At 44.8% G+C, this 13,180-nt stretch overlaps 1 protein-coding gene across 1 annotated transcript; it reads right to left on the bottom strand.

Moving 5' to 3' along the window:
- Window positions 1-1,643: 1,643 nt before the first annotated feature.
- LOC137525095 (olfactory receptor 11L1-like) lies at window positions 1,644-2,576 on the bottom strand. Its single transcript, XM_068245941.1, has one exon. The coding sequence runs from the start codon at window positions 2,574-2,576 to the stop codon at window positions 1,644-1,646; it is 933 nt and encodes a 310-aa protein (XP_068102042.1).
- Window positions 2,577-13,180: the final 10,604 nt, after the last annotated feature.

Below are 13,180 nucleotides of genomic sequence, written 5' to 3'. Positions count from 1 at the left end.
CAATGGAGTATATCCTGGATTTGATAAAAAAAAGTTTTTTTTATCATTAAATGTTTATTGAACATTTTTCAAACATTTACATGAGAAAAAAAAACATTCAAAGATGTCAAGAACAAACATGATATGAACAAAGATACATCAACATGCAAATAGCAGAAGGCAGCAAGCTGTCTCATGCGAGTGCTGGAAGTCAGAGTTATTAAACTCTGGTAATTAGGTCAGGTAATTAAACATAGTCAATAAGAAGACTAGATGATTGTATTTATGAATTTCCTAGTTTTATGGGGTAACTTACGTTGTTTTCCCCTTTTACTACAGCTGCTCCAGAGGCATGAGCAATGACCTAATGCCGGAAGAGGAGAAAAAAATGCAATGTACATCTTGAATATGGGCTTGTCAGCCAAATAATATCTGAAGTTATCCTAAAAACCTTACGTCAGTAAACATTAACCTGGAATGACATATCTCTAGCCTGAAGTAGATGCACCATAAAGCAGACCTGTACTCAGAACGTCCTTTCTGCTCTAAACGATGTGCAACAGCATAATAACCTTTAAACAAAAAAAATTGCTTTGTTACAGCTGATACAAATCCTAAACTAAATCAGCACTGTTTCTACTTCCTGATTCATGGAAGCAGACATATTGTTAACCTCCCGTGCTTGCAAATAGCCTTATCTGACATCTCTGCCATAGGCAGTCAGGTGACACAGGAAAGAGATCAGAATACAACTTATGATTAGACACAAATGAGGGGGAATTAAACAGGCTAAACTCTCTAAATACATACAGGGTGCATTCCTCTATGTATTTCTTCAGTCCTGTGCAAGAGTTCAGGTCCACTTTATTAAAAAACAAACAAATCAAAAACAATGTGGTAAGTAAGCAATGAAAAGAGGGGTAGAGGCAATAGGGGGATGAGGAAAAACATATGCACCTAGTAGAATGACAGAAACATGTTTGAGTCTTGAAGCTTAAAGTGGGCGTGGATGCAGAACGTCCTCTCTGCTCTAAAAGATAAGCAGCAGCATAATAACCTTTAAAGAAAAAACATTTGTTTGTTACAGCTGATACAAATCCTGCAATACATCTACATTTGATTTATGGGCAAACAAATGCTAACACACTAAGCTTCCTGCGGCCCTTGAAATGGTCAAACCAGTAGAGTACTCAAAGCAAACATGAAAGCTTTGCTACAGCGAATATTGGATACTTACCTTGGGAGGAGGAAGCCTCTGGATTCTACAAAGGCTTCCCCTGTCCTCCACAGCCAGGCCGATCCAGTGATGAGACCACTGAAACACGCTTGTGCTGTGCCTGAACAGTAGCACGGACCCACTCAGGCTTTGGCAAAAAGAAGCTGAGTCCAACCGGGTCTGTGTGACTGCACAGGTGCAGATGGCTTGCACATGTGCAGTAACACGGACCCGATTGGGGCGTGGCTTTTTCCACCAGACCCCAAAGTAAGCCAGTGTTATTGTACAAGAGAAAGCGTTGACAAGAGGGCTCTTAGTGCTGGAATAGGCCAGTGGATGAGAACAGGGATACCTCTGGATCCTCCAGAGGCTTTCTCCTCCCAAAGTCAGTATCCTGTAAGGGCACTTTTTTTCCCTAGAGGAACACTCTAATAGTAGAAAATATTATTTATTTTAGCAAGCATTTTAAACATTTTTTCACACCTAATTTTATTTGCTTGTTCCGTAGGCTATATATTATGGGGTTGAACAAGGGGGTGACCACTGTGTAAATAAGGGATAATGTTTTACTAGCTGTCCTTGAAAAGTTGTGTGTTGGGACCACATACACAATAATGAGTGATCCATAGTAGGTGCACACTGCAGCCAAGTGGGAACTACATGTTGAGAATGTTTTCTCTCTACCTTTAGATGAAGGTATTTTGATAATTGCAAAAATGATACAAACATATGTTCCTATAACAAACATAAAAGGAAATAATGTCACTGAAGATGTAAATATGAATGTCTCCACTTCTACAACATAGGTGTCTGAACATGAAAGCTGTAAAATGGGAGCAAAATCACAGAAAAAATGATCAATAATTTTTAGTCCACAAAAATAGAGCTGGGTAACTAAAATTAATGTTATGGACATGCTGGCAAAAGCACATATCCATGAAAAGAGAATCAGCTCCCCGCAGAATGTTACATTCATTACAGAAAAGTAATGCAGTGGCTTGCAAATGGCCACATAGCGATCATAGGACATGGATGCAAACAGCAAACACTCTGTCGCTCCTAAAGACCCACACAGATAAAATTGAGCAAGGCAGTTGTCAAGGTACATTGCAGCACCGCCTTCCCATAGCACATGTAAGAATTCAGGAATGAGATTCGTGGTAAACAGAATTTCTGATAAAGATAAACTAGAAAGGAAAAAATACATTGGAGAGTGAAGACAATTTTCAGATGCCACTGCTGAAATAATTAGAAGGTTTCCTATTAGTATCATCAAGTATATTGTTAGGAAAAACACATACAGGAAAATTGTTATGCTTCCCGGAAGTTCGATTCCAGTTATCCACACTTCCGTAATTCTGGAAACATTTCCTTCATACATTTTATGAGAAATGTATTGCATTTATTTGTTTGAACAATTAGTAATACAGCCGTGCTACATTCAGTTCAGAGTGCTTTGTAGTCTTCTTAAAATCCTTTTTTTATCAATACCTCGGGCTGTGCAGAGTTCCAGTGAACCGTTATGCTTTGTGTTTAGGAGAGCTCCTTTTTGCATGTGTTTAGTCTGTGTGCTTCACTTACAGATTGTCTTCAGCAGGAGAATCTTGTTTGGTGTCTTTTGGTATTTATGGTCTGTTTAGAATATGAGGGCTAATTAGAGACACCCTTAACGCTTTATCAGATATGTTCAATGTTTTGCAGTATGCACTAATTAAAATCTCAGTTTAAATTCTCAAAGGAACATTTCTAGATTTAATTGCATCAGGAAAGAAAAAAAAATTAAAAAAAATAAAATAAAATAAATATATATATATATATATATATATATATATATATATATATATATATATATGAAGAGTATTTTATAATAATTGTTTGTAAACATGCTAAAGCAGTTCCAGGGAAGCATTAAAAGTTTATAAAACATTAAGAAGCATAATGAACAAACAGTAATAAATACATGCCATGTGTAATTGGAAAGTTAACACTATAGTCACAGCATACAGAAATGGAGTCAAAGTGGGGTACAACAATACTTATGCGTTATTATTATTAATATTATAGATACTAGGGGAAATTCCTTGCCCATGCAAGCTTACAATCTGGAAATTAGTGTGTGGAACCATCAGAGGAGGAGACAAGGGTTTAGCGGATGAGTAAAAAACCTTCCAATACTAGCAATAGCAAATTATAAGGTTGCCTGAAGAAATGTGTTTTAAGGTGCATTTGAAGATTTTTAAGCTCGGAGCATCAATGAAAGGCTGTGGGAGAGAGTTCCTAAGGAGAGGTGACACTCATGAGAAGTCCTGGATGAGAGAGTGAGAGGACATGACCAAGCTGTATGACAAGCTGGTCTTGTGGGAGGAGTGAAAGTCAGAAGGTATAGTATCTAGAGATTAATGAAGAAATGTATGAAAATGAATATTTGATTATTTGGGCTGTATCCCATGCATGTATTACAAAACCCATATCAGTAAATGATCAGTCTAAGTTTATAATAATGAGTTAAAATGTATGCCTGATGCATGTTTCATGATTTAACAGGCTGTTTCATCAGAAGTAGAGTACATTGCATGAAAAATCTGTCTGTGTCTTTAGACATCAGCAAAACAATCCAGCTAAACCAAGATGGTAGATGAACCAGGACCTGATTATTGCTGGGACAGGTTTAGAGTCACAAAATAATTTTACTATGAGCAGACTAACAATCAATGATGTAAATAGGTGGTCTACACCAGTGTGCAGGATGGAACGCAAAAGTATCAGGAAAACTTTGCTGATTAGAACTTCCTTCTAATTTAGAAGGAAGAAGTATATTTAACACTACTAACACAAGTTATGTATTATAGTACTACATACTTTGACTCCATCAAACCCTTTATTTTGGTTATTCCAACATTTAAATTATGTCCCTAGTACAATGTATGAGGATAATATATTTGGAAGTGAAGGTGTATTTTTTCAATATTGTGATTTTAATTTTCTCATTATACTCTAACAATAATTGCAAGCCCTTATTTGTAAAAATAACAGTAATGAATGCCCATGGCATACATATTTAAAAAGCTCCCTATGGTAACAATTTATGCATTCTATTCTAAATTCTGTCACTTTGTTTTCTTTTTGCAAAGCTTTTTATTTTGGTACAGAATATATGAAAATATTTAATTGCTTTTGATTCACTTTGTCACAGTTTATCACTGAAAGGAATTCACAAGACATAGGCCTCAATCCTAAAACACCCTAAAATCTATTCTACAACTTATTATGGTTAAAATAATACCACCTATTTCTCAGTTGATGACTATTTGGGCATCTAGTAGGCCATTAACTCTGGGGTGTGCAAGTATTTCAGCTCTATACATTGTTTGCATAGCCCCAGAGTCTGAATAGCAGAAAAAGGCCACACATGTCACCACTATGAAAAGCTAGCAACCAGGGCTATTCAAAAGTGGGATTTGTGAGCTACTGACTAGTGTTGTTTTGTTGAAACTTTTGCAAGTGTGATCATAACTTTAAAAATTATATATTTTTTTCATGATGGATTGAGTTTTTCCCTACTTATTTTTAATGTGACAGGAGTTCAAGCTATAAGATATATCAAAATTAAATGTACACTTCATTATGATTAAAATGAAGAGACATATAAGTCATTTGATAACAAAGTTATGCTGCAGCAGTCCATTATTCTCAAGGTGTGACTATGGCTTTTTTGCAGTCCATTTTTTTTGCACTAATTGTTACAGCTGCAATATGAAGTGAAGAAGTCTCTGGGCGCCAACCTTCCCTTTGTCTATCTGCGTCTAATGCATCATCTTGTACAAATATTAACATGCACTGGGAACAAAACCTTGCACTCCGTGTGTTTTAGGACCTAGGTAGCAGCTGTGGGAGTGGAGGTGGGGTGTCGGGCACCAGTGTGGAACCTGCGATGGCCATTTCATGTCCTTCTGGACACTTGGTCACGCTGCATTCCACTAAAAGAAGCGAGATGCCAACTTCCAGTTTATCGCAGGGAGAAGCTTGCCTTTTCTGGAAGTTGCACCCCGCTATTGGCTGGAGTTGATACTGACGAACCCGGGCCAGGAATCAGTCAGAATAGACATAGTTGGAGATAGCTTGGACCAATCCGGACATGGAAGTGCGGGGAGAAGCGGACTAATGCGGTGTCCAATAGATTTCATGGAACATAGCTTACAACTTTATTCAATACTACAATACATCTTTTCTGCCTATCACCCAGTCTTGGTGCAAGCACTGGGGGCCATATTTAGGTCCTGAAAAAGAATAAGATATATACTATCATTATTCAATGTGATTCCATATCTAATTATATAGAACCTTTTCCATCCCACTATGAATTCCGCTGCTCACAGCTGGTCCATCAGCAAATAATCGCAGGGGCATAACTAGACATCACTGGGCCCCCCTGCAAAACTTTGGATGGGGCCCCCCACCCCCACCTCCCTTGCTTTCTGCACAGGAAAACTGCGGACCAATGTGTTTTCCCCATGCAGATAAGCCCCTTGCAGCCAACATGTCCCTCATCACAGCTCTGCTTCCAGTACATACATACACACACAGCCATATTATTTTACTACATCAGAGCACATGCTATATGGAGGAACAACAATGACATGCTGAACATAAGATATAGTATTCACTGTAACTTTGGCAAAACATTCAGAATGTCACTGATTGATACTGTTATTACATGATCTTGGACTCAGTATAAGACAAAAAGCTCTCAATGAGGCAGTGACAGTCAGACATCAATCTTACCCACTTCATTGTGTTGTAAAAGTAATCAGAGCCATAAGGTCACTAGCCTGTGTGTGATAAGAATCTAGGAATCTCTTCTGAGGAATTAAGGGCCAGTCTACAACATTTTTTTCAAAATGTGACTCCTTTGTTTGTAAGGTTGTACATGAAGTCATCAGAACCTTGCAGCAGTGAGAGACAAAAGTTTTTTTACGAACCCTAGGGAGCAGGGAAAGTGTACAAATTCCAAAGTGTGTATGAGTCCTTATCTGTGTGGTGGACACATGCAGTCAATATAACAATGGTGCTAGAGCAGAATACGTTTTTTCTCTCCATGCCCTTAGCTGTCAGTCTCTCAAACTTTTCCCCCCACGGGCCCCCTGTGGCTTCTTGCCCCCTCTGCGGGGGCATCCCTTGCAGGGTCTATTGCTACGCCCCTGAATCTGTGATAAAAGGTGTGCTTAATAAGCTTACATCACACATTTAAAATCAGAAATAGGTTGACTAGCACAACATGAAACCTTTAACCAAATCGATACTGGCACAGGAATTAAAGAGGTAGATTAATGGTACTGGGCTACTATTATGGATTCTAAATCTTAATCCATCTAGCCACCTCCATCTCCCGCATCTGAAGATCCACCAATCTGGTGGCAAGGGGGAAAAACAACAGAAGGGAGGGGGTTCAGATGAGGAATAACGGAAGAAAAAGAGTAAAAAAAGAGAAACACACAAATATCCTGAAGAGGCCGAACCCACCCACAGACATCCAAGAGAAAATGAAGAGTGAACGACCAATAACGTCTGCCCATGAAAATTGTATGCTGTGGCACATACATTTTTAGTGTCCAGCTGGATAAAAAATGGGAAAATGTAAATGGGGAGGTGCTTACCTCAACACACTCATACTCAAATCTAACAATCTGTTGATAAGGATGTCTGCGGGGGAAATGACCAAAAGAAGACATCCATGTAAACAAACTTAAGTGGGGGACACAGGGAGACACATCATAAATCAATATTATCCATTCTACAATATATCATTACAAATGACAAACAACAGACACATGTCAATGCATCCCTATCTTACATTAAGTACTGGATTTTTAAGGGCCCAGCATGCAGGACAATTCGATCTTGTCATTTAGTGTAGCGATAGTATATATCTTATTCTTTTACAGGGCCTAAGTATGGCCCCTGGTGCTTGCACCAAGACTGGATGATAGGCAGAGGAGATGCATTGTACTGTAGCATTGAATACATTTGAAAGCAATGTTCCATGAAAACTATTGGACACCGCATTAGTTCGCCTCTCCCCACCCTTCCATGTCCGGATTGGTCCAAGTTTTCTCCCACTATGTCTATTCCGACTGATTCCTGGCCCGGGCTCATCAGTATCAACTCCAGCCAATAGCGATATACCGGAAGTTGGTGTCTCACTTTTTTTAGTGGAACGCAGCGTTACCAAGCATCCAAAAGGACGCAAATTGGCTGTCGCAGGTCCCACACTGGTGCCCGACACCCCACCACCACTCCCACAGCTACCACCTAGGTCCTGAGACATGCGAACTGCATGTTAATAATTGTACAAGATGATGCATTAAACGCAGATACACAAAGGGAAGGTTGGCTAGAGTTGGGCCGAACGGTTCGCCTGCGAACGGTTGCATGCGAACTTCCGTGGTTCGCGTTCGCGTCCCGCAGGCGAACGTTTGCGGAAGTTCGGTTCGTCCCATAATGCACCATGGAGGGTCAACTTTGACCCTCTACATCACAGTCAGCAGGCCCAGTGTAGCCAATTAGGCCACACTAGCCCCTGGAGCCCCACCCCCCTTATATAAGGCAGGCAGCGGCGGCCATTACGGTCACTCGTGTGCCTGCATTAGTGAGAGTAGGGCGAGCTGCTGCAGACTGTCTCTCATAGGGAAAGATTAGTTAGGCTTAGCTTGTTCCTGGCTGCATACCTGTTCTGTTCAGTGAGCCCACCATACCTGTTCTGTTCAGTGAGCCCACTGCATACCTGTTCAGTGAACCTGCCACTGCATACCTGTTCTGTGAACCCACCACTGCATACCTGTACTGTGAACCCACCACTGCCTACCTGTTCAGTGAACCCACCACTGCATACCTGTTCAGTGAACCCACCACTGCATACCTGTTCAGTGAACCTGCCTCTGCATACCTGTTCTGTGAACCCATCACTGCATACCTGTTCTGTGAACCCACCACTGCATACCTGTTCAGTGAACCCACCACTGCATACCTGTTGTGTTCAGTGAACCCACCACTGCATACCTGTTCTGTTCAGGGGACCCGCCACTGTATACCTGTTCAGTGAACCCGCCACTGCACACCTGTTGTGTTCAGTGAACCCGCCACTGCATACCTGTTCTGTTCAGTGGACCCGCCACTGTATACCTGTTCAGTGAACCCGCCACTGCATACCTGTTGTGTTCAGTGAACCCGCCACTGTATACCTGTACTGTTCAGTGAACCCGCCACTGTATACCTGTTCTGTTCAGTGAACCCGCCACTGCATACCTGTTGTGTTCAGTTAACCCGCCACTGTATACCTGTTCTGTTCAGTGAACCCACCGCATCAGTGCGCATACCTGTGCAGTTAAGTGAACCCACCTACCTACGTGAGTGCACGCAGTGTGATATACCACTCCGTGCATACCCGATATGGACAAAACAGGTAGAGGAAGAGGTAGTGCCAGAGCCAGAGGAAGGCCACCCGGCAGGTCTGCGCGGGGTCGTGTAAATGTAATTTCGTGTGGACCTGGCCCACAGTACAGTGCTCGGAAGAAGGCACGTCCCATCACCTCCCAAGATTGTCAGGACGTGGTTGAGTATTTAGCGACACAGAACACCTCATCTTGCTCAGCCACCAGCGCTACTACTAGCACCACTTCCGCTGCATTTGACACTTCGCAAGAATTATTTAGTGTTGAAATCACTGATGCACAGCCATTGTTGTTACAGCCAGATGAATTTTCACCAGCTCATATGTCTGAGTTACGCGGCAACACTATGGATGTAACGTGTAAGGAGGATGAAGGACCTACTGATGGTGCATGTTTGGATTTTTCTGAGGCAAGCGAAGCTGGGCAGGATTATTACGATGATGACGATGATAGGGATCCTCTGTATGTTCCCAATAGAGGAGATGAAGAGGGGGACAGTTCAGAGGGGGAGTCAGAGAGTAGTAGGAGGAGAGAAGTTGCTGAAAGAAGCTGGGGCAGCTCTTCGTCAGAAACAGCTGGTGGCAGTGTCCGGCACCATGTATCGCCACCTATGTACAGCCAGCCAACTTGCCCTTCAGCATCAGCTGCTGAGGTCCCCATAGTGCCCACATCCCAGGGTGGCTCATCGGTGTGGAAATTTTTTAATGTGTGTGCCTCAGATCAGACCAAAGCCATCTGTTCGCTCTGCCAACAAAAATTGAGCCGTGGAAAGGCCAACACTCACGTAGGGACAAGTGCCTTACGAAGGCACCTGGAGAAAAGGCACAAACAGCAATGGGATGGCCACCTGAGCAAAAGCAGCAGCAGCACACAAAAGAAAAGTCACCCTCCTTCTCCTCTTCCTCCTTCAGGTGCATCATCTGCTTCTGCCGCTTTCTCCCTTCCACCTTCACAGGCACCCTCCTCCACTCCGCCTCTGCCCTTGAGCGCTTCCTGCTCTTCTGCCCACAGCAGCAGTCAGGTGTCCGTGAAGGAAATGTTTGAGCGGAAGAAGCCAATTTCGGCCAGTCACCCCCTTGCCCGGCGTCTGACAGCTGGCGTGGCGGAACTGTTAGCTCGCCAGCTGTTACCATACCGGCTGGTGGACTCTGAGGCCTTCCGTAAATTTGTGGCCATCGGAACAACGCAGTGGAAGATGCCAGGCCGCACTTATTTTTCGAGAAAGGCCATACCCCAACTGCACCGTGAAGTTGAGAGGCAAGTGGTCTCATCTTTTGCGAAGAGCGTTGGGTCAAGGGTCCACCTGACCACGGATGCCTGGGATGCCAAGCACGGGCAGGGCCGCTACATTACGTACACAGCCCATTGGGTCAACCTGGTGGTGAACGATGGCAAGCAGGGTGCAGCGGACCAAATTGTGACACCTCCACGGCTTGCAGGCAGGCCTCCTGCCACCTCCTCTCCTTCTGCTACATGCTCTTCGCTGTCCTCCTCCTCCTTGGCTGAGTGGCAGTTCTCCTCTCCAGCTCCGCAGGGCCTATGCTGCATGCCAGGTACGACGGTGTCACGCCATCTTAAACATGTCTTGTCTCAAAGTGGAGAGTCACACTGGAGCAGCTCTCCTGGCTGCTCTTAAGAAACAGGTGGATGAGTGGCTGACCCCGCACCACCTGGAGATAGGCAACGTGGTGTGCGACAACGGCAGCAATCTGCTTGCCGCTTTGCATATGGGGAAGCTGACACACATACCCTGCATTGCACATGTCATGAATCTAGTTGTTCAAAGATTTGTGGCAAAGTACCCTGGCTTAGCGGATGTCCTGAAGCAGGCCAGGAAGTTCTGTGGGCATTTGAGGCGGTCTTACACAGCAATGGCATGCCTTGCGGAAATTCAGCGGAAAAACAACATGCCGGTGAGACGCCTGATTTGCGATAGCCCGACTCGCTGGAATTCGATCCTGCTCATGTTCTCCCGCCTGCTAGAACAGAAGAAAGCCGTCACCCAGTACCTCTACAACTACAGTAGAATGAAACAGTCTGGGAAGATGGGGATGTTCTGGCCCGACAACTGGACACTGATGAAAAATGCATGCAGGCTCATGCGGCCATTTGAGGAGGTGACCAACCTGGTGAGCCGCAGTGAGGGCACCATCAGCGACTTATTTCCCTACACTTACTTCTTGGAGCGTGCTGTGCGTAGAGTGGCGGATGAAGCTGCGAATGAGCGTGACCAGGAACCGTTACGGCAGGAACAGGCATGGGACCAATTTTCCTCAGACCCAGCTGTTTCCTCAACACCTGCGGCAGCACAGAGGGGGGAGGAGGAGGAAGAAGAGAAGTCGTGTGCAGAAGACGAGTCAGACTCAGAGGATTATGAGCAAGGTGTTTCTTTGGGGGAGGAGGAGGGGACGGCGGCAGGAGAACAACCGCAGCAGGCGTCGCAGGGGGCTTGTGCTGCTCAACCTTCCCGTGGTATTGTTCGCAGCTGGGGGGAGGAGGTTGACTTACGTGACGTCACTGAGGAAGAGCAAGAGGAGATGGAGGGTTCTTTTATGCTGTCCTGCCTGTTGAGGGACCCCCGTATAAAAAACCTCAAGGGGAATGAGCTGTACTGGGTGGCCACACTACTAGACCCTCGGTACAGGCACAAAGTGGCGGACCTGTTACCAACTCACCTGAAGGTGGAAAGGATGCAGCACATGCAGAACCAGCTGTCAACTATGCTTTACAATGCCTTTAAGGGTGATGTGACAGCACAACTCCAGCAAGGTACCACTGCTACTAATCCTCCTCCCGTGTCCACGCAGTCAAAGACAGGACGCTCCAGCGATCTCATGGTGATGTCGGACATGCGGACGTTCTTTAGTCCAACGCCTCGCCGTAGCCCTTCCGGATCCACCCTCCACCAACGCCTGGAATGGCAGGTAGCCGACTACCTGGCCTTAAGTGTGGATGTAGACACTGCTGTGAACAGCGATGAGGAACCCTTGAACTACTGGGTGCGCAGGCTTGACCTGTGGCCAGAGCTGTCCCAATTTGCCATCCAACTTCTCTCCTGCCCTGCCGCAAGCGTCCTGTCAGAAAGGACCTTCAGCGCAGCTGGAGGCATTGTCACTGAGAAGAGAATTCGCCTAAGTCACAAAAGTGTTAAGTACCTCACCTTTATCAAAATGAATGAGGCATGGATCCCGGAGGGCCGCTGCCCGCCCCAAGACTAAGTCAGTCCCCGCACACACAGCATCTCTGCCTGCACGCCGTGTGACTGGCTGCCTGGCCTGCCCCAAGAAGACTAAGTCGCTCCCAGTCCCTCCACACAGCATGTCTGCCTGCAGGCCGCTTGACTACCTTCTCCGCCACCACCAACAGGGTCCGGGACTCCAGGCGGATTGCTGAATTTTTTCGTCCGCTGCTAGCAGCGGCCGCTGTAATAATTTTTCTGGTGCGTGTACATGACTGCCTAATTTTTCTGGCTGCACTGCGGGCAGCTGCAACAACAAAAGAAAAGGCATGTACATGCGCCCATTCTCCTTCGTGATCATTACCTTGCCGTGGTGAAGGGGCTTGCGTATCACAATGAAGCAATGACCGGCGCCTAGATGAGTGTCTCGGGGGGCACACAAAAGATAATAAGGTCGTTGCTTCATTGTGGTCAGACCAAATTTGATCAGCTGGACAGTCACTGTTCTGTCATTCAGCTACATCAGCCAGGCGACCATATGGGCTGTAAAGCCACCAAAAACTGCACTCTCGCCATGGTGCACACCAGTCCAGCACGGCCGTCACTACACAAACAGCTGTTTGTGGTGCGTTACACGGTGAGTTTGGTGTGTCAGTGTGAAGAAGAAGTACTTTAATTACACTACCTGATTGATGTATACACATGCAAGATGTTTTAAAGCACTTTAGGCCTGTCATTTAGCATTCAATGTGATTTCTGCCCTTAAAACGCTGCTTTGCGTCAAATCCAGATTTTTCCTGGGGACTTTTGGCGTGTATCCCACTCCGCCATGCCCCCCTCCAGGTGTTAGACCCCTTGAAACATCTTTTCCATCACTTTTGTGGCCAGCAAAATTTTTTTTTTCAAAGTTCGCCTCCCCATTGAAGTCTATTGCGGTTCGCGAACTTTTACGCGAACCTAAAATCGGAGGTTCGGCCCAACTCTAGTGCCCGGAGACCTCTTTTCTTCGTATTGCAGCAGTCTATGGTTCTTTTTGTTTGGTGTGACAAAACACCTGTCCAGCAGCATTATCAGGGATCCCAGGCAAGCCGGTGAGATTATTTATTACCTCTGGCATGCCCTTATCCAGGTGTTAGACCCCTTGAAACAACTTTTTCATCACTTTTGTGGCCAGAAAAGTCTTTGTAGGATTTAAAATTCACCTGCCCATTGAAGTCTATGGCGGTTTGCCAGATTCGCCTCTTCGCCAAAATGTTGCGGAAGTTCGCGTTCACTGTTCGCAAAATGGAAAAGTCTATACTTGTGACATATCTAAAAACATAATGGTAAGTTATCTTCCACCCCAAAAATGCCTTATCT

The sequence above is a fragment of the Hyperolius riggenbachi genome, chromosome 1 (assembly GCF_040937935.1).
Source record: "Hyperolius riggenbachi isolate aHypRig1 chromosome 1, aHypRig1.pri, whole genome shotgun sequence".
Classification (NCBI taxonomy): Eukaryota; Metazoa; Chordata; class Amphibia; order Anura; family Hyperoliidae; genus Hyperolius; species Hyperolius riggenbachi.
This window is presented reverse-complemented; position numbering and strand designations above follow the sequence as displayed.

Coding starts and splice junctions, on each gene's coding strand:
- LOC137525095 (XM_068245941.1), bottom strand. CDS start 2,576: ATGTATGAAGGAAATGTTTCCAGAATTACGGAAGTGTGGATAACTGGA.